The sequence below is a fragment of the Nerophis ophidion genome, linkage group LG29 (genome assembly GCF_033978795.1).
Source record: "Nerophis ophidion isolate RoL-2023_Sa linkage group LG29, RoL_Noph_v1.0, whole genome shotgun sequence".
Lineage (NCBI taxonomy): Eukaryota > Metazoa > Chordata > Actinopteri > Syngnathiformes > Syngnathidae > Nerophis > Nerophis ophidion.
This window is the reverse complement of record NC_084639.1, coordinates 1,533,902-1,555,831: the sequence shown is the minus strand read 5'-3', so window position 1 is coordinate 1,555,831 and position 21,930 is coordinate 1,533,902. Positions and strand designations below refer to the sequence as shown.

At 41.1% G+C, this 21,930-nt stretch overlaps 1 protein-coding gene across 1 annotated transcript in view; it reads left to right on the top strand.

Annotated features, from left to right (window-relative positions):
• The window catches only part of pde6a (phosphodiesterase 6A, cGMP-specific, rod, alpha), a 110,159-nt gene that overhangs the window by 39,198 nt on the left and 49,031 nt on the right, over positions 1-21,930 (top strand). The window contains exons 3-8 of the mRNA XM_061891968.1: positions 3,649-3,697; positions 7,342-7,703; positions 10,002-10,143; positions 15,203-15,355; positions 16,755-16,844; positions 20,914-21,054. Coding sequence (XP_061747952.1) covers positions 7,375-7,703; positions 10,002-10,143; positions 15,203-15,355; positions 16,755-16,844; positions 20,914-21,054 — 855 coding nt within the window. The 5' untranslated portion in view covers positions 3,649-3,697; positions 7,342-7,374. The remainder of the gene's footprint in view (positions 1-3,648; positions 3,698-7,341; positions 7,704-10,001; positions 10,144-15,202; positions 15,356-16,754; positions 16,845-20,913; positions 21,055-21,930) is intronic.

The following is a 21,930-nucleotide window of genomic DNA, read 5'->3' as shown; positions in this document are numbered from 1 at the left end:
CAGTTCACTCGGCGGGAGCAATGAAGTGTACAGCGCATTTCATTCATATTACCTCGCTGAATACCACTCATTTTCATCCCCTTTTTTCTCATATGTGTAGCTATTTCTACAGTACTGGACATTCTATCATTTGCACGCATCAAACTGGTCAACACAGGTAAGGGCTGTACAACTTTAAAGCATAAGCAAGCATGCATGACTATAGCTCTTGTCTCAAAGTAGGTGTACTGTCACCACCTGTCACATCACACCCTGACTTTTTTGAACTTTCTTGATGTTTTCCTGTGTGTAGTGTTTGACTTCATGTCTTGCGTTCCTATTTTGTTGGCTTTTTCTCTTTTTTTGGTATTTTCTTGTAGCAGTTTAATGTCTTCCTTGACCACTATTCCCCACTCCTGCTTCGTTTTAACAATCAAGAATGTTTCCGTTGTGTTTATCCTTCTCTGTGGGGACATTTTTGATTGTCATGTCATGTTCGGATGTACTTTGTCTTTGCTCCACAGTAAGTCTTTGCTGTCGTCCAGCATTCTGTTTTTGTTGACTTTGTATCCAGTTCAGTTTTAGTTTTGTTCTACATAGACTTCCCTCAGCTTCAATGCCTTTTCTTAGAGGCACTCACCTTTTGTTTATTTTTGGTTCAGGCATTAGACACCTTTTTACCTGCACGCTGCCTCCCGCTGTGTCCGACATCTACAAAGAAATTAGCTACCGGCTGCCACCTACTGATATGGAAGAGTATTACAGGGTTACTCTGCCGAGCTCTAGACAGCAACAACAACAACACATTATTTCCGGATTATAATTACTGTTTTGCAAAAATATTTGAACCCAAATAGGTGAAATTAGATAATCTTCCATGGCACAACAGACTGTATCTCATGGCACACTAGTGTGCCGCGGCACAGTGGTTGAAAAACACAGCTATTAGTGAGCAGACGTCCCAGATCAAAACTGGGAATATAATCCCAGAGAAGGGGAAGAAGGGGTCAGCTATTTTGAAGTTGAAGAAACAATATGATGAGGTTATATATACATGCTACATAAACAATGTATGAATACATGAGATATATTTATATAGACTGTATCTCTGTTGCTGCAGTTATTCTGTCTTGGCACCTTGTATTCATATTTGCTATTACATTCTTCCCTTAAATGATCATGTTTACAGTGATTGTTTTATATGTATTTTTGGATAAGTGTCTGCCAAATATTTCAACATAAACATATATAAACAGCTGAAAGTGTTTATATCAGCTAAAACCACCAATCCATTTTACAGGATTCAGAATAAAAGCTAATTATGTCTTTGCCAACAATGTTAGTATTTGAATATTGTTACTTGAAGACTTATTCCTGCTTACAATTATACTGTTAAGAATGTATGGTCTTATACTTTGCCTAAAATGAGAATGCATCATAATCAGGGGCGGCTGGTGAATTTTGAACAATCTTCATCTTCATCTCTTATTTCAACTTTGTTATTCAAGTAGGACATTTTTAAATGTAATTAATTTCATTGACAAGTAATTCTATTATGGTCATACTCTTGTTTGCTAGCGGCTACGATTTCAGTACTATTGATGATCTTTGCTCTGTCTGTGCTAATATTCTTTTCACAAAATACAAGCAGTAGTATGTTAATGTTAAATCTTACTCATGCAAAGTAATCCCCCGATTCGTATTTTCAACAGTCCGCTCATCTGAGCAGGAAAACGCCGAACACCTTCTTTGTTTTCTACCTGTCAACTATACATTTAATCAATCCATCCATCCATCCATCCATCTTCTTCCGCTTATCCGAGGTCGGGTCGCGGTGGCAACAGCCTAAACAGGGAAACCCAGACTTCCCTCTCCCCAGCCACTTGGTCTAGCTCTTCCCGGGGGATCCCGAGGCGTTCCCAGGCCAGCCGGGAGACATAGTCTTCCCAACGTGTCCTGGGTCTTCCCCGTGGCCTCCTACCGGTTGGACGTGCCCTAAACACCTCCCTAGGGAGGCGTTTGGGTGGCATCCTGACCAGATGCCCGAACCACCTCATCTGGCTCCTCTCCATGTGGAGGAGCAGCGGCTTTACTTTGAGTAAAATTTAATCAAGTCAAATACAAATACCGTATTTCCTTGAATTGCCGCCGGGTATATAGTATGCACCTGCCTTGAATTACTGCCGGGTCAAACTCGTTTTGCAAAATAATTACCACATGCTTAGAAGTACCGCCGGGTCAAACTCGTTTCGCAAAATATTATTTTTATTAGCGCATGTCTAGAATTTCCGCCGGGTCAAACTCGTCTCGCCAAATAATTAGCATATGCCTTCAATTTCCGCCGGGTCAAACTCGTCACGTCACGAGTGACACTTCACCTGTCATCATTTTCAAAATGGAGGAGGCTGATTTCAATCATTTGAAATCGCATAAAGGGAAGAAGATTAAGAGCTATTCAGTAGGATTTAAGGTCCAAGCTATTGAATATGCTAAAAAGAACAGTAAGCAGCTATGTTTTATTAATATACCGTAGCTGCGTGTGTCAAATATTAGTCATTAAATGACTCCCGCCTCCTGGTGGTAGAGGGCGCTAGTGATCCTTCTTGCGACTACTCGGCTGCAGAAGAAGTGACAACAAGCAGCAAGAGTGTTTGTTTTCTTTTGCTTGCACTTTTAACATGGAGGATTACATATCTAAAATAAAACAGTTTTCTAAACTGTACTTTCAATCGAAGCAGGAGGTAATAAAGGAAGATCTCCATTGAGACAGAGAGACTTTTAAAACTGAAGAAAGATAAAGAAGACTTCTATAAACAAGTTATCGATGCTTTTGATCGGAAGGAGCTGCGCATGGACTTCATTTATAAGTAAAGGTAAGACCATAATGACGTTTTTTTTATTAAATGTGCTTTTCATGATGGTATCCTTACATCACACTCAAATTTATAAGCGTAGGCCTAAATTTACCGCATGCCTTTGGTAAGCGCCGGAGTGAGAAGAGGTTTTAAAATATTTAGCGCATGCTTACCTTTACCGCATGCCTTTGGTGAACGCTGGAGTGAGAAGAGGTTTTAAAATATTTAGCGCATGCTTACCTTTACCGCATGCCTTTGGTGAACGCTGGAGTGAGAAGAGGTTTTAAAATATTTAGCGCTCCGGCGGCAATTCAAGGAAATACGGTAAGTATCCCATACTTTTTTTTTGTAAAGTGAACTTGTACAGCCGATACGGAGGATGTCCGTATCGGCTTACTTACTTACTTCCATTTACAAATCATATTTACAAATGTGATTTGCCTGAGAAGCTGGACAGGACAAGAAACAAAACAAAAAAAGAAAATACACAACTTTTCAAAATTGAGCAGACACATTTTAATTTTGTATCTGCACAAAGTATGTGATCGGTATCTGCGATGCCAGCCTGAACTGTACATGACATAGGATGTGAAAGAAGCACGAGTGGAACAGCACATCACTATGTTGTACTTCCACTCGCTGCTGATGATGATGATGATGATGATGATGATGTGCATTAGAAAAGCAAAGTGTGGCCATGAGACAAAAGACAAGAAGGTGTGCTAATCACAGGATTGTATTTGGGCTCAGACTTATGTGCACATGTGATGCTTTAAAAGCACCTTTGTAATCCTTTCTGCTCATGCACCTGCAGACCCTGGGAGAGGACAGAAGGATTACTGGCAACACAACTACTTCATCAGGTACCTGCTTTGGGTTTCCACCGGGATTGCTTTATTCCGTGCAAATGCTCACTGATATATATATATATATATATATATATATATATATATATATATATATATATATATATATATATACACCGTATTTTTCCGATCATAAGTCACTCCGGAGTATAAGTCGCACCAGCCGAAAATGCATAATAAAGAATGAAAAAAACATTAGTCGCACTGGAGTATTAGTCGCATTTTTTGGGGAAATTTATTTGATAAAACCCAACACCAAGAACAGACATTTGAAAGGCAATGTAAAATAAAGATTAGTGAACAACTGTATAAGTGTACGTTAAATGAGGCTTAAATAACCAACTGACAAGGTGCCTGCTATGTTAACCTAACATGCTAAGAGTCATTCAAACAACTACAACATATAGAACATGCTATACCTTTACCAAACAATCTGTCACTCATAATCGCCATTTTTGTTCAGCCCTTCTCAGTTTTCATAAGTTACCACCAATGTTGAAATGATCAATTTTCATAGGTACGCAAGTAGTAGCAGGTAGCATCTTTTTTTCACAATGCTCTTCTGGCCCCCGCCAAATTTTTATTTGTTGACGTGTGTGTGTGACGATTGCTGATATGTCTCTTACGTGAATAAGAAAAATATTTTACGATAATGTATTAATAATTTCACAGAAGTCGTTTCAGAGTATAAGTTGCACCCCCGAAAAAAAATAGGGTATATATGTGTGTATTGGCAGTGGCGGCATAGCTCGGTTGGTAGAGCGGCCGTGCCAGCAACTTGAGGGTTGCAGGTTCGATTCCCGCTTCCGCCATCCTAGTCACTGCCATTGTGTCCTTGGGGAAGACACTTTACCCACCTGCTCCCAGTGCCACCCACACTGGTTTAAATGTAACTTAGATATTGGGTTTCAAGGATCTTTTTTTACTCCAAAAAATGTTGGACATCACATGCTATTTAATGTATTTTATCCAAGTGTGTGGTGTGGCTTCAGCTTTTAGGGACCAAATAGGGTGTGTGACCCTGGCAGGCACTGCAGGGCTGGGCAGACTTCTTCCACCCAGGGCCACACACTGACAAAACAAGGGATGCGGGCTCCATTTGGATAAAGATCACCTTCAGAACTGTGGATTGTCTCTCAAAGAACTAGAAAATACCACTTTGATGGACATTTCTTGTGAATGTTGAACAGTTAGCACGATGACCAGATAGCATCAAGTAACAAAAGTGATGAGCTAAATGACCTAAAAACAAACTAGCATTTTAACAGCACTACTCACAATAGCATGCTTACAGTTAGCATGAATTAAATACCAAAATATATGACACTAAAATGTATGTATGATAAATTAGCAAAAACATTTCAATCTATCTTGCTAATGACGGCATGTCAAAATGCTAACGATCACATGCATCAAGTACCAAGATATATTACTCTGAGGTTCATACCGAAACATTTGCTTAAAATAATAGCCTGCTAACGCTTTAATGCATCAAAAAAAAAAAAAGCATGACGAGTGTGTATACCAGCTTAATTAAACCAATCAAGCCTGCTAATGTTAGCATATTAAAAATGGTAACTGTAACAGGCGTCAAGTACCAATATATATTACTTGAAAAATGTGTTGAAAATGTTAGCCTGCTAACATTAGTATGGACCAAGTACCAAAATATGACTATAATGTATGCCGGCAAATTTAGCTTGAAAAACTTGCATGCTAACAGCACTATGCTAACAGGGGAACACAAACATGCTTACAGTTAGCATTAGTGATATGACACTAAAATGTATATGTGATAAATTAGTTGAAAAAATAAAATCTATCATGCTAATGTTAGCATGTTAAAAGTGGTAACTGTAACAGGCGTCAAGTAGCAATATATATTACTTGAAAAATGTGTTGAAAATGTTAGCCTGCTAACGTTAGTATGGACCAAGTACCAAAATATGACTATGGTGTATGCCGGCAAATGTAGCTTGAAAAACTAGCATGCTAACAGCACTATGCTAACATGGGAACACAAACATGCTTACAGTTAGCATTAGTGATATGACACTAAAATGTTTATGTGATAAATTAGTTGAAAAATAAAATCTATCATGCTAATGATAGCGTGTCAAAATGCTAACTGTCACATGCATCAAGTACCAAGATATATTACTCTGAGGTTCATACCGAAACATTTGCTTAAAATAATAGCCTGCTAACGCTTTAATGCATCAAAAAAAAAAAAAAGCACGAGTGTGTATACCAGCTTAATTAAACCAATCAAGCCTGCTAATGTTAGCATATTAAAAATGGTAACTGTAACAGGCGTCAAGTACCAATATATATTACTTGAAAAATGTGTTGAAAATGTTAGCCTGCTAACATTAGTATGGACCAAGTACCAAAATATGACTATAATGTATGCCGGCAAATTTAGCTTAAAAAACTAGCATGCTAACAGCACTATGCTAACATGGGAACACAAACATGCTTACAGTTAGCATTAGTGATATGACACTAAAATATATATGTGATAAATTAGTTGAAAAAATAAAATCTATCATGCTAATGTTAGCATGTTAAAAATGGTAACTGTAACAGTCGTCAAGTAGCAATATATATTACTTGAAAAATGTGTTGAAAATGTTAGCCTGCTAACGTTAGTATGGACCAAGTACCAAAATATGACTATGGTGTATGCCGGCAAATGTAGCTTGAAAAACTAGCATGCTAACAGCACTATGCTAACATGGGAACACAAACATGCTTACAGTTAGCATTAGTGATATGACACTAAAATGTATATGTGATAAATTAGTTGAAAAATAAAATCTATCATGCTAATGATAGCGTGTCAAAATGCTAACTGTCACATGCATCAAATACCAAGATATATTACTTTGAGGTTCATACCAATACATTTGTTTAAAATGCTAGCCTGCTAACGCTTTAATGCATCAAAAAAAAATAAAACATGACTAGGGTGTACACCAGCTAAATTAAACCAATCAAGACTGCTAAAGTTAGCATGTTAAAACAGTAACTGTAACAGACGTAAAGTACCAGTACATATCACTTGAGAAATGTGTTTAAGATGTTAGCCTGCTAATGTTAGTATGGACCAAGCACCAAAATATGACTGTGGTGTAGCTTAAAAAACTAGCATGCTAACAGTACTATGCTAACATGCGACCATAAACATGCTCACAGTTAGCATTAGTGAAATACAAACATATATAACACTGAGACATATACCTGCTAAATTAGTTGAAAATCAATCTATCATGCCAATGCTAGCATGTTAAAATGCTAACCGTAACATGTGTCATGTACCAAGATATATGATGCTAACATTAGCATGCATGAAGTACTAAAATGTGACTGAGGTGTATACCAGCAAAATTGGCTAGAAAAAAAAGCTAGCATTGTAATGTTAGCATGCTAATAGGTATCATTCCTCAAGTAACAAAATATTAGACGCTGAGGTGAGTACCTGAATAATTTGCAAATGCAGACACCCCTGTGCTAAATAGTGAATAGCATTGATTAGATGCTAATGTTAGCATGCTAACATTAGCATCTACTTGTTAAGATGTGGTAATAATGACAATCTTAGACCGAGACTAGGCGTGAAGGTTGTCCTTTGAACGCAGGACTCCCTGACACGTGGTGCCCGCCTCGCAGCCATGGTGGACGCAGCCGCCGCCGAGCAGTTCTTGGACGCCAACCCGCAGTTCGCCAAAGACTACTACGATGTCAACTTCAGGCCCCAGGTGGTGTCGGAGCTGCTGGACAACAACCGCAGGACGGCGGTGGACGTCAGCCACTTCCACCAGCTGAGCATGGTGGAGGAGAGCGAGGTCCTCTTCGACCTGGTGCGCGACATCCAGGACAACCTGCAGATGGAGAAGTCCGTCTTCAACCTGATGAAGCACCTCAGCTTCATGATGAGGGCCCAGCGCATGAGCCTCTTCATGTACCGCCAGAGGAACGGCGTGGCCGAGCTGGCCACCAGGTTAGTCAGCGCTTCTCCAATTGGGACTTCATGATAAACCCTGGTCAGGTACCACACCGTCCGTCTTACCTTTGCACCTCATATTTATCGTAAAACCGCGACTGATTACCACACTGTGGGAAACTCACTGAACAGCAAGGGCGCTAATTGTCAGGTTCAAACACTGATCACATCTATTAAACAAGACAAGAAGCAAGGAATTAAACAGAGACACAATTAAATTTGGCTCAATAAGGAGAAAGGCGTACACCTCTGCCCTTGCAGTGTTCCGTGTTCTAACGAAAGATTGTCTGCCTCATCTTTTATTTGGACTTTCCCTGATTACATGGCAAGAGCAGTTTCTAAAGGCACGGGGGTCATAAACAGCCATTGCCTTTGATTACAAACAGTTCAAAGAAAAGGTCGTAAAACAGTTCAACTAAGGTCGCCTGGAGGGGAGTCTGGTCCTGCTTCTTTTCCACTTTGTAGTGGAAGACCAAATATTTATATGGATTACAATACATCAAAGAAACAGACCACCTTCATGTTGCTTCCCATCCTGCACAGTGTAGTTTTACAAGCCTTCTTCTTGGTACGATCAAAGACAGCTTTTGTCTTCTCGCCGGGAACTCATGGCAACACAAAGTTTGGTGATAACTTCGATAAAGTTGTTCTGACACTCATCGCTACCTAGCTTAAATGCCAACACGAATACAGGTGGATGCTAACAGCAGAAACTATTATAAACCTGCATGAACACTTTGCTGTCTGTGCAACTAAGCTAGAGCCGTAGCTTCATCATCATCATCATCATCAATCTTTACTGCAGACCTTAAAATCCATTTCATACATACAAAACAGTAAAAACAAAACAATAAAACCTTAAGCCCAAATGTCAGTTTCTGAGCTACAAACATGTGTGCCATGGTTCCACAGTCCAGATGAGAACCTAACAGAACTGCGGCCAGGGTCCATCTATATACTGCATGTTCCGGACTACAGAGCACACCAATGTTTAAACCCGCTAAGTTCTCTAAGTATCACTGCAGGCCCGGGGAGTCGTGTCCAAGCAACACAACATAAGACACTAAGAAGACTAAAATTGTTGTTTGACAACAGATTTAAAAAAATAGCTTTTAAGATGAGAGCGCGACATATCTGGGTCTATGTATAGTTTGTATTTGTCGGTTTGTACACAGAGTTCACACATTAACAAGAAGTGTTGACGCAAACTTGTTTACATTAAGATAGCAGGTAGAAATATGCATGAAAACACTCCTACAGACATCACACATGGGACTATTTAGGAAGTATGAATTGTTTTAGTTGCATTGTAAAACTTACAAATGTTACCTGGAGGGTTGAATGAAGGATCCATACGAGTAGAGATGCTATTCACAACTAGAAGATGGAACGGCACTTGTACTTGTGGTTGAAAGCTCAGTCCAAACAGGTTACTGCCACGCCTGCAATGAGCAAACCCCTCCAATAGATGGCGCCATAACACACCTTTTTAGTCCATTTGCTTTCCTTTTTTCTTCACAACTATTTGCATTATAGATAGATAGATAGATAGTATTTTATTGATTCCTTCAGGTGAGTTCCTTCAGGAAAATTAAAATTCCAGCAGCAGTGTACAGAGTTGAGATCAATTTAAAAAAGAGTAAAAAGTAAATAATGGGGGTTTAAAAGGAAACAAAATAGAGAAATATTACAAAAAGAATAACAATATAACAGTAAAATAAGAATATAACAAGACAAAGTAGGCAGTAGTGACCATGTTATGAAAACGTATTGCACTGTTATTGTTTTGCATCCCCTGTCATCCTAGTACCCCCTGCCCCCCGCCCCAGAGAGGAGTTGTACAGTCTAATGGCGTGTGGGACAAAGGAGTTCTTGAGTCTATTAGTCCTGCACTTGGGATGAAGCAGTCTAGAACTGAACAGGCTCCTCTGGCTACTGATAACTGATAATTATGTCTGCCAGCACAGAAAAATCCATAAATTAGCTGCACCCGTTTTACAAGCCGCAGGGTTCAAAGTGTAAAAATGAAAAGTAGTGGCTTTTAGTCCTAAATGTACAGTCATTTCCTGTCACATGTCCATTTTTTCTTTGTAAAAAAACAACTTATTTCCCTTAAATTCTTGTTGCAAATGGTCACCCAATGTTGTGTTATTTTAATCCTTGTAACATGTTGATTCCATTCAAAGCTAGAATACATTTCTCTCTTAAAATGTACCTTTTATTCCGGGACACCATCACAGTTTGCTTCACGTTGTTGCCGTGAATGTAACCCCTGCACCCCCCTCTTCCCCCCAGGTTGTTTAACGTCCACAAAGATGCTGTGTTTGAGGAGTGCTTGGTGCCGCCTGACAGTGAAATAGTCTACCCGCTGGACTTGGGCATCGTGGGTCATGTGGCCTCCAGCAAGAAGATGGTCAACGTGCCCGATGTGTCCCAGGTATGTCCCTCTCTGGGACCACACTGCATATTCAGTGATATTTTATAGCATTTTCCATAAAAAAACAAAACAATATGGTTGTCCCTCAAGGTGAGTCTTTATTTCAACAGTTTTACATTTTGTTATTTGTGGCTTACAGGTCCTTTTTTAAAATGTAATTTAAATTTATTTGAAAAAAAAAAGCTTAATATATATATATATATATATTTTTAATGTAAAAAAAAGTGCTTTATATGTATGAATAAACATATAAGTACATAAATAAACAAGTCAATAAACAATAAGACAGCAAAAAGTAAAAAAAATAATAAACTTTATTTCTTTTTTTTGCAGGTTGATAAAAAGCACTAAATAGCTTTTGTGAAAATTAAGGCTTTTTAAGTGAGGCCTTAAAAATCACATCTATTAGCTAATCACAAGTTGGCCATTAAGTTATACTAATGAGCTAAACAGATTTAGCATCTTATAATATATTGCAACAATAATCCATCCATCCATTCATTTTCTTCCGCTTATCCGAGGTGGGGTCGCGGGGGCAGCAGCCTAAGCAGAGGAGCCCAGATTTCCCTCTCCCCAGCCACTAGGTCCAGCTCCTCCCGGGGGATCTCGAGGCGTGTCCTGGGTCTTCCCCTTGGCCTCCTGCCGGTCGGACGTGCCCATCAAAGGCAATGGCTGTTTGGGTGGCATCCTGACCAGATGCCAGAACCACCTCATCTGGCTCCTCTCCATGTGGAGGAGCAGCAGCTTTACTTTGAGTTCCTCCCGGATGGCAGAGCTTCTCACCCTATCTCTAAGGGAGAGACCCAAACTCATTTGGGCCGCTTGTACCCGTGATCTTGTCCTTTCGGTCATGACCCAACGCTCATGACCATAGGTGAGGATGGGAACGTAGATCGACCGGTAAATTGAGAGCTTTGCCTTCCGGTTCAGCTCCTTCTTCATCACACTGGATCGATACAACGTCCGCATTACTGAAGACGCCGCACCGATCCGCCTGTCCATCTCACCATTCACTCTTCCCTCACTCGTGAACAAGACTCCGAGGTACTTGAACTCCTCCACTTGGGGCAGGGTCTCCTCCCCAACTTGGAGATGGCACTCCACCCTTTCCCGGGCGAGAACCATGGACTCGGACTTGGAGGTGCTGATTCTCCTCCCAGTCGCTTCACACTCGGTAACAGTAATCATTTATGGAAAAAACTTACATATGTTAATGTCTCTGTCTTACAATGAAGTATTTTAGGAAATAAAACCCCGGAAGACAAATCTAACAGTCAAGCCCTCCAGATCCAATGACGGGATTCAAAGAAAGGAGGGGTGAGCAGAGCCTACAAGAAGCCTCATCATTGGCTGACACAGTATTTAATGAAGCCTGTGAACCATGCGGCTGGTTGTCTACTCAATACCCACCTGGGAGGATGGCAATGGTCTGACGTATTCAAAATGGAGGGCATTACGGGCCAGTCTTGGACTAACTTTGGTTAGTGGCTGTTTTCCTTCTAGACAGCTCATCTAATGTTCCATTTTTCGTGCGTATCCTCTTGCGTGGTGATGTGAGCTACCAGTAGTCTAAAACAAAATTCGAACTAGAATCTGTCCCTGCAACTTCAGACTGTCTACAACCGATGCATGTGCGTGTAAAACTCTCCTGCGTGATTTTGTGCACTTCCGGAGAGGAGGAGACTTGGACGGACTCTCAACGAGGTGCACACAGTGGTGGGAGGGATTTACGGTTTGAATTCAGGGACGGCATGGCGCAGTGGGTAGAGTGGCCGAGCGCAACCCGAGCGTCCCTGGTTCAAATCCCACCTAGTACCAACCTCGTCACGTCCGTTGTGTCCTGAGCAAGACACTTCACCCTTGCTCCTGATGGGTGCTGGTTGGCGCCTTGCATGGCAGCTCCCTCCATCAGTGTGTGAATGGGTAAATGTGGAAGTAGTGTCAAAGCGCTTTGAGTACCTTGAAGGTAGAAAAGCGCTATACAAGTACAACCCATTTAATTCTGTCCGATGAATCCAAGTACCCCAGCTTTGAAGGCAGGCCGCGGTTAATGGTGCCAAATTTCTTTGGCCTGACCAACAATGCAATTTCTGCTGTCTCCACGACACCACTACAACTTGGGCCCCCTGGCTTTCAACTACCAATCGCCAAAAGTTTGAAAGCGCCCAGTTCAAGGCTGCCAGAGCTCCGGTCCACCCCAAAAAATGCATCCTGAAAGAGACCCGTCTCACGCTGCTGGCGGCTCACTATGAAACCATGGCAGTTCTGAAGACAGATGACTTGCTCCACCAAGCTGACTCCGATCCACGCAGACCGGCCGCAACTCTATCTGTCCGAAAGCGGTTGGCAAAAAAAGACTGATGCAGCTCAACTCTCTCGACCATCAAAATTCTCAACCTGCTACCCCTAAAGTGAGTCGATTAGTCTTCCTTAGGAATGCCCACCCCAGCCCCAGCACCCATCCTTCTGAGGCCACAAACGGTCAACTAGAAAGAGCCAGGTTAACCATCCACTCTGTAGGCGAAAGCGCCCGGCAGATCTGCACCATTGGGTCTACAGTCTGTGGCACCACTAATGGAGGATACTCCGGGTACATGATGTCCTCCACAGTTGGCACACCTTGACGGGAACTCGTAGTAGTTTATCCTCCGTAGAGAAAGCGGCACTCAAAGCTGCCTTAGGTTGGCTGATGAGTTCAGACAACTGGACATCCGCGACTATCGCCTGTGATTGCAAATCAGTTGTCTAAGCCGTCTGCAAACTGTTCCATCATGACCCTGTCATTGTGGCTCAACTCGTCTCGACAAGAATCCTGCAGATCGTCCGGGTCCTTGGGCACTGTAGTCTTTGAGGCAACGAGATGGCAGGATGAAGAGGCCAAATTGGGGTCCCTTTCTCCCCAACTTGCCGAGACCATCCCACGTCCTCTTACAAAGAAGGCGAATATCCTTTGATATACAAAGTTCATTCCTCGCAAACTATACCTCGATACCAATCTCTGCAAACTCAATATCGCCGAAGAGTGCCCTAAAAAAGGCGAACCTAACTGATCTCTTTCGATTCTGTAGCGGCCATCATCCTGTCTACCGCTCACTGCACCTCACAGGTACGTCAGAATCCGATCTCTGCTGGCTCTGTTGGAACCAGATCAAATCCTCTGAGCGTTTGTGGCTCAGATGTCTGGCCTTCAAAGCGTCCAGTTACCCTCATAACGTCAGCTCCTCTTTCGACGAGCGTCTTCGCCTTCCAGCAAGCCAGCCACGGCACACCTGAAGTTCTTCCTTAGGCGCCGATCAGAGTTTTATGCTGACCCTCAACTGGTGGGTCAGCATAAAACCCTGATCAGGACATCTCCACTTTCAAGTTTGCACTAAAGGAATGGCGATGACTCAGTATCATCGTCCTCCATTCTCATCCTCCCAGCCTTCCACGACGTTCCTTCATGGCCGCCAGGGGGCGACACCACGTGACACAATCTTCTTATCACTAATACCTTTGGCATTTAGAAGTGTTTGCTCAGTGTTGTCTTAGTTTCAAGGCAGCAGCCCAAGCAAATCCAAGCAGATGACAAATTGATTGCTCACATTCTCCTAATGTGTGGGGCAACAAAAACCAGAGCAGTTCTAAAGTCTCCTGACTGCAGTTTTAAATCACCGTCTACGGACTTCCTGGGGGATGCTGAGACGTTGTATTACTACCTATCACTGGTGAGTCAGTCAGCTGGAGGTTATCTTCTGATGAGGCCCTTCCAGACTCCTCCTTGTCCTCAGAGTGACCGCATCATTGACACTCAAACACCTCTGGCTCAAGCGGGTAATCTGTCCTGAATTAGAGCGATCCCAGATTACAGCCGCAGGTCACACTGGAGGCCAGGTTCACTGAGTAAACACATTAAACCACTTCCTTTTTGGGGCTGTGGAGTGACAAAGATTACGTCCTAAAAAGCTGACAGACGCTCTGGTCAAACAAAGGACTTTGTCTCCAGAGAAGTCGCAGGTTTTTGTCTTTCCTTGCCTGAGGACGAGAAACCGGCCGAACCAAAATTGGCAGTATAAAGAAAATGAGTACCAGCCTTTTTCTCTTTTTTTTTTAAACTACAAGAAATTTCACTTTAGCAGATACAATATAAACACATAAGATACCAGTATTTAATATTTAAAAAATTATTTAAGTTAAAAGTAATTAACACTGCTCAAGCACCAGCACGTTGGCCTTATTGCTTATTATTTTTATTGGATAGTAGTCTGTTTATTTCAATTTTTAGTTTTTCCTTTGTCACCTCTTATGTCATTTATTTCACCCCATATTTGTTCCCACTACCGCACCTTAAATTGGAGTCTTTAATCTCGTTATATGCAAATATAATGACAATAAAGTTCATTATTCTTCTTCTTTCTTGAGAAAAGTTCTGTTTTTAGCTGGAGCAGATTTTTTTATTTTTAAAAACTAATTTAAGAATAAAAATGTGCCTATTTTTGAAAAATAAAGCGCACCGGTATATACTTGAGCCGCACTCAGTTCTTTTCGAACAGTTCGAAAAGAGTTCGTCAAATAGTTCAAAAAGAGTCCCATAAAATAGTTCAAAAAGAGTCCCATAAAATAGTTCAAAGAGAGTACCACAAAATATTTCAGAGTTCCATAAAGTAGTTCAAAAAGAGTTCGTAAAATAGTTCAAAAAGAGTTCCTGTGGAAGTTGGGCAGATCCGGCCATCTGTCCGCTTTGAAGTCCCAGTGGAGTTTTACGAGTCTTCTTCTTGGTTTGTTACAAAGACAGCCTTTTGTCTTCTTGTCAGGAACACAATGTAATACAAAGTTTTTTGTGATAATTTAGAAACAATTATTATAACATTAATATTGGCTGAAAATATCTGTTATCGGCCTCTATGACTACTAATAATCTGTATTAGTATCGGCCCTGCAAAAACCATGTTGGTCATTTTGCTGAGGACCACACTCGGTCGTTGCTGGCAGCGTTCCCTCGGATGGACGGCGTGTAATCACTTTAGTGAAGTTGAAAGTCTGATTGGTCCAACTTCTGCTTTTGTCCCCGCCCCTTCAGGATCCTCACTTCAGCAACTTTGTGGACCATCTGACGGAGTACACCACCAAGAACGTCCTGGCCGTGCCCATCATGAACGGCAAAGACATGGTGGCGGTCATGATGGCCACCAACAAGATGGAGGCGCCGCACTTCACCGCCAAGGACGAAGAGGTAGACCACCGCCCGAGCATTTCCACACACTTTCTGTCTCCACCCTGTTTTAAACACACCTGATCAACCACAAGGGAAAATAATTACCGTATTTCCTTGAATTGCCGACGGGGCGCTAATTATTTTAAAACCTCTTCTCACTCCAGCGCTTACCAAAGGCATGTGGTAAATTTAGGCCTGCGCTTAAAAATTTGAGTGTGATGTAAGGATACCATCATGAAAAGCACATTTAATAAAAAAAACGTCATTATGGTCTTACCTTTACTTATAAATGAAGTCCATGCGCAGCTCCTTCCGATCAAAAGCATCGATAACTTGTTTATACAAGTCTTCCTTATCTTTCTTCAGTTTTAAAAGTCTCTCCGTCTTGATGGAGATCTTCCTTTATTACCTCCTGCTTCCATTGAAAGTCCAGTTTAGAAAACTGTTTTATTTTAGATATGTAATCCTCCATGTTAAAAGTGCAAACAAGAGGAAAAAATAAAGGATCGCTGCTCACTCTTGCTGCTTGTTGTCACTTCTTCTGCAGCCGAGTAGTCACAAGAAGGATAACTAGCGCCCTCTACCACCAGGAGGCGGGAGTCATTTAATGACTCATATTTGACACACGCAGCTATGGTATATTAATAAAACATAGCTGCTTACTGTTCTTTTTAGCATATTCAATAGCTTGGACCTTAAATCCTACTGAATAGCTCTTAATCATCTTCCCTTTATGCGATTTCAAATGATTCAAATCAGCCTCCTCCACTTTGAAAATGATGACAGGTGAAATATCACTCGTGACGTGACGAGTTTGACCCGGTGGAAATTCTAGGCATATGCTAATTATTTGGCGAAACGAGTTTGAGCCGGTGGTAATGCCAAACATGTGCTAATTATTTTGGGAAACGAGTTTAACCCGGCAATAATTCTGGGCAGGCGCATACTTATATACCCGGCGGCAATTCAAGGAAATACGGTATGTGGTTATGTACAAACCCCAAAAGCAGTGAAGTTAGCACATGTAAATGGTAAATAAAAACAGATTGTTTTTGTCTGTTTCGCTTTTAGATGGCGGAATAAGTTTGTTGCGCTGGTGCCTTTTTTAAACCAACTTTGCAGCGTGCAGCCATTTATTCCACGCCTGTTGCCGCAAAACCAAACCACCGACCACACTTTTCTTTTCTTTGGAACAAACGTCTCGCTCTTGTTTGCGTTAGCATTAGCCATAATGGGGAGGGCGGAAGCTACAGATGAGCAAATCGTCTACCATAAAACAACTTGAATTAATCGATAAAACCGTTCATCAACCCTCTCAAGACATGAAGAATAAATGAATACAAATACATTGTCAGACTAAGTTTGACTTAGTTTTGTGACGAATGGCAGTAATAATTCCTCATGAATGTTCCTTCAGACCTTGAACAAGTACCTGAACTTTGCAAACCTGGTCCTGAGAGTGTTCCACCTGAGCTACCTGCACAGCTGTGAGACCAGGAGGGGACAGGTGAGTCTGCACCTTTAAGTTCTTCCCTTCACACTTTGTGGGGCTTCTCATTCATCAGCTAATTCATCCTTTTTTCCGGGCATTGAACAGATTTTTCTTTCTTTCTTGAGTTTCTTTGGAACATGAAGACACGTCCAGCATAATACATCACACACTTTCACATCATTTCACGTTACATCATGTCCAAGAAGGAGTAGGAAGAAGCAAAGTTTATTTAATCCTACTGCTTGCTCACTTAAGAGCTTTTAAAAATGTATACATTCATTTACTGACTTTTTGATAGTAAAATGACATCCGTGAATGAGTAATACAACAGTTTTGTAATATATCATGATACACATACTGAGATGAAGAATATCTTATTTTCAATAAGGTTGAAAGTATTTTTCATTATTCTTCTTTTAAAAAGACTGTTTAGTTTTCCTTACAAGACACATCTACATTACAAACAAAACATAAAGTGTAATAAAAGAGCAAAGGGGTGAAATGTAAGGGGAGATAGTTGCAATATTGACTCTAATAACACAAAGCTGCCATTCAGGCTGTTTGTTTTTCTTTAAAACTGTCATTGATCATAAAATAGTAATGAATCAAAATCAATCTTGTTATGAATTATTGATATGTTCAAGGATCCAATTATTTCACATCAAATATTCTACTTTGACAGTTTTTTGGAGGGGGAAATATTGCTTATTTTGTTTGTTTGCCATAAAAAAAATAGGTTTTCTGTGAGAAAAAAGTGAATTACAAAAATGTAATTTAAAAAAAAGTTCATAATTGACGGCTAGATCTGAAGTTGATCCAGAGAAGTGTTGCGAGTAAAACAAACTACAAAACTAATGTGTGACTTCTTTTTAACACTTTTATGATTGGGACCCTTTTGGCTCCCTGAGAATTTTAGTGAGACTTTTTTAAAACTGTCACAAACATACAAAAATAAAAGTGATACGCAGGCTCCATCTAGTGGTGTGACAATTCATTACTTCATTAAATAGCAAATGTTTATGAGCCTTTAATGCAGGAGTGTCAGACTCAAACACAGAGTGGGCCAAAATGTAAAACTGAACAAAGCCGCGGGCCAAAGTTGAACAAATGAACCTTTTATTAGGGACGCAAATGAGTTCTGCATTGAATATTGAGCAAGCAAGGCTTATATAACTTTATAGTGACATGCAAAATACAGTTTCAAATAATAATAATAAAACAATATCAATGGCATATCAAATACAATTTTAATAAAAATGGAATGCCTCTTTTCTGTTTGCAGCCTTCTGAGGTAAACATCAAATATTTTTTTCCCACAGGCTAATAATAAATTTGAAAATAAAAAAAAAACAATAAATGAATCAAACACTCATTCTTGAAGTAGCAAGAGAATGTGCATGGATAAAAAGTTAATTACTGCTCAGTTTGCGACACTAATTTGCTATAACACGTAACTTAATAGTGCAAAATCAACTTTCAAAAAACAAACAAAAAAATCATCAATGGTATATTAAATACAATTTGTTCTCCCGACATGTGTTTGTCATTCTTGATTGGTGTGGGTGCACAGTGTGGCGCATATTTGTAACAGTGTTTAAAGTTGTTTTTATACGGCCACCCTCAGTGGGACCTGTATGGCTGTTGACCAAGTATGCTTTGCATTCACTTGTGTGTGTGTACAAGCCGCAAATATTAATGTGACTGGGTTGGGCACGCTGTTTGTACGGAGGAAAAGCAGACGTGATGACAGGTTGTAGGGAACGCTAAAGGCACGCCCCCAATACTGTTGTCCGGGTGGAATTTGGTAGAAATTCGGGAGAATGGTTGATTTTCGGGAGGGGCACTGAACTTTGGGAGTCTCCCGGGAAAATTGGGAGGGTTGTCAAGTATGAGTATTAGTGGTGAATGCGGTGTTACAGCGGCACCGTCGCTGTATGATATCGGCGGACCAGCTCTAATGTTAAATTCATATTGCCTCAATGGCCAAATAAAATTACACGGCGGGCCAAATTTGGCCCGCAGGCCAGAGTTTGACACCCATGCTTTAATAGAAGTGTTTACAGTCTGGCTCCTGCTGGCCTCAGTCGAGAAGACACAAGCAGGATGGTCTACCACTCAGCACATGGATGTGTGCAAGGGCTTCTGGGTAGCCATACATAGCGTATCTACATGTTGCTGCCGGTTCCTGCAGACAGATGGTTATCCGTGGTTGGTTGGTGGCTACAGTCTCTGGTGGAAAAAGGTGGAGGTTGTTTGCCTAATAATGAGGAGTAGGACTAAACTCCTGTCCAGAGAACCTGGCCCGGCTGCACTGTGTTGTTTGTCTGAGATGACAATCCCAGCAAGGACTCCATCAAACCATCAAATGTCAAACGGCATCTTACAACTAAAGACAAACCAGTGGGTTGTCTTTTTATTACCAAAACATGAATAGTCCGAAAATTGTGAAATATATGTCTTGAATAAAACTTCCACCTTATTTTCAATGAATACTTAGGCCTACTGCGCTGCTGTGTTCGAATGTTGGTCGTTAAGGTGGCACCTGCAGAGTCGAGTATTTTCTGAAAAAAAGTGTAGATAAAGCAGCAGATTTAAGCATTGAAAGAAAACTTTTTTTTAATTTAGGACTCAAAGTTGAAAAAAAAAATAGTAAATATGATGGAAAATGTATGTATTCTCTTACAAACTACAGTATTTCTGTCTGCATGACTCACTTCTCCCTTCTCCTTTGAAAGTATCGACTTCTTTGTTCCAGTGAACAGTGCACCATTGTCTCTACTGAGCATACTCCCTCCCTCCCTCCCACCTGATATTCAGTGTATTGCCCATTCTTTCCATACCTGAATGTGACGTGTGCCTTTTCAAATGTGACAGCCTTTCATGTAAATCTAAGAAAGACCATTTTGTTTGACTACTTGATTAGAAAATTTCCAATACGTAATGCTTTTGAAAATGCAAAACATCAAACTTGGTCCTGCGTGTTTTGCTTTAGATTTTTTAGTCTGCGGCCCTCAGTGGGAAAAGTTAGGCCACCAAGTAAAGCTAAGAAAGAGAATTTTGTTTGACTACTTGATTAGAACATTTACAATACTTTATAAAATGAAAAATAGCAAACTTGCTCCTGCGTGTTTTGCTTTAGATTTTTCAGTCTGCGGCCCTCAGTGGGAAAACTTAGGCCACCAAGTAAATTTAAGAAAGACCATTTTGTTTGACTACTTGATTGAAAAATTTCCAATACGTAATGCTTTTAAAAATGCAAAAAATCAAACTGGCCCCCGCGTGCTTTGATTTTTCTGTATGGGGCCCTCAGTGGAAAAAGTTTGGCCACCAAGTAAAGCTCAGAAAGACAATTTTGTTTGACTACTTGATTAGAACATTTCCAATACTTTTGAAAATGAAAAATAACAAACTGGCCCCTGCGTGCTTTCATCTTTCAGTGGGCGGCCCTCAGTGGAAAAACTTTGGCCACCTAGTAAATCTAAGAGACAATTTTGTTTGACTTATTGATTACAAAATTTCCAATACATAATTCTTTTAAAAATGAAAAACATCAAGCTGGCTGTAGAGGTTGCCCTGTAGTGGGTTCTTCAGACCACCACACACTGCCAGGAGAGCCTGGAATTTTGTTTACAACACTGTTTCATTTTCATGCATTAGTACAAAATATTTTGTTTTTCAGCACAGTGTCTTTTCTGCATCTGTGTCTCTTATCAGCAGCTACTCGTCTCATCACGGCTGCTGCTAATAAAGGTGACAGGCGATTAGATAACAAGGCCCACCTGGGCCATCTATGCACCTCTCGCTGTCATCTAGGCAGGCCCGCAAGCCACGCCCCCCTCCACACTCGCCCCAGCGTGCTTTGGGTTTTCAGTGTGTGGCCCTCAGTGGGAAAAGTTTGGCCACCAAGTAAACCTAAGAAAGACCATTTTGTTGACTACTTGATTAGAAAATGTTCAATACACATTGCTTTTGAAAGTGAAAACAGTTTGGTCCCCCCTTCTTTGAATAGTTTATCTCTATCGTGGTGTAAAAAACAACAAATGACAGCACGTGTGGTGAGAAGAGCGCTGGTGTTTGTGTCCAGGTGCTGCTGTGGTCGGCCAGCAAGGTGTTTGAGGAGCTGACCGACATCGAGAGGCAGTTCCACAAGGCCTTGTACACCGTCAGAGCCTTCCTCAACTGTGACCGCTACTCTGTGGGCCTGCTGGACATGACCAAGACCAAGGTGGGCAGCGTGAGAGCTAGCATGAGAGCTAGCATTCACTGATAGATGCTTGAGTGACGTGTCAACACCCCCATGGACGCCTTCAATGACAATCACCTTAGCGCTTTCCAGATCTGTCACGTCCTATACGGTACCGATATTAAACCCTCCAGTGTTGTCCGATACCAAATTATGCCATCACGATATCATTCTTATTCTGTCTTTAAGTTGAAGTAGTTAATGGTCACAAAAAACTGTGAAGTGACGCTCATGACACTCTCAGTTGAATAATGCGGACACATTTGTTACTGGATACTTTCTAAAGTGCTGCTGCCTTGTGGAAGTAATATGCAACTACAATTATGTGATACTTATATGTGGTGCTTTATTTACATCACACTATTGTTCACTGGTTATTACCTATGTTGAGTTGCTGTGTTGCTGCCATCTCACAGCCTGGCCATGTTTACCTTTGAAATGAAAAAGAAAAAAGACTAACCTTGTATCGCACATGATATTGAGCACTAGTAAACACAATGCAGGACTGCTTGTATCGCACAAGTAAACACGTTGCAGTATCAATCAATCAATCAATGTTTACTTATGTAGCCCTAAATCACTAGTGTCTCAAAGGGCTGCACAAACCACCACGACATCCTCGGTAGGCCCACATAAGGGCAAGGAAAACTCACACCCAGTGGGACGTCGGTGACAATGATGACTATGAGAACCTTGGAGAGGAGGAAAGCAATGGATGTCGAGCGGGTCCAACATGATACTGTGAAAGTTCAATCCACAATGGATCCAACACAGCAGCGAGAGTCCCGTTCACAGCGGAGCCAGCAGGAAACCATCCCAAGCAGAGGCGGATCAGCAGCGCAGAGATGTCCCCAGCCG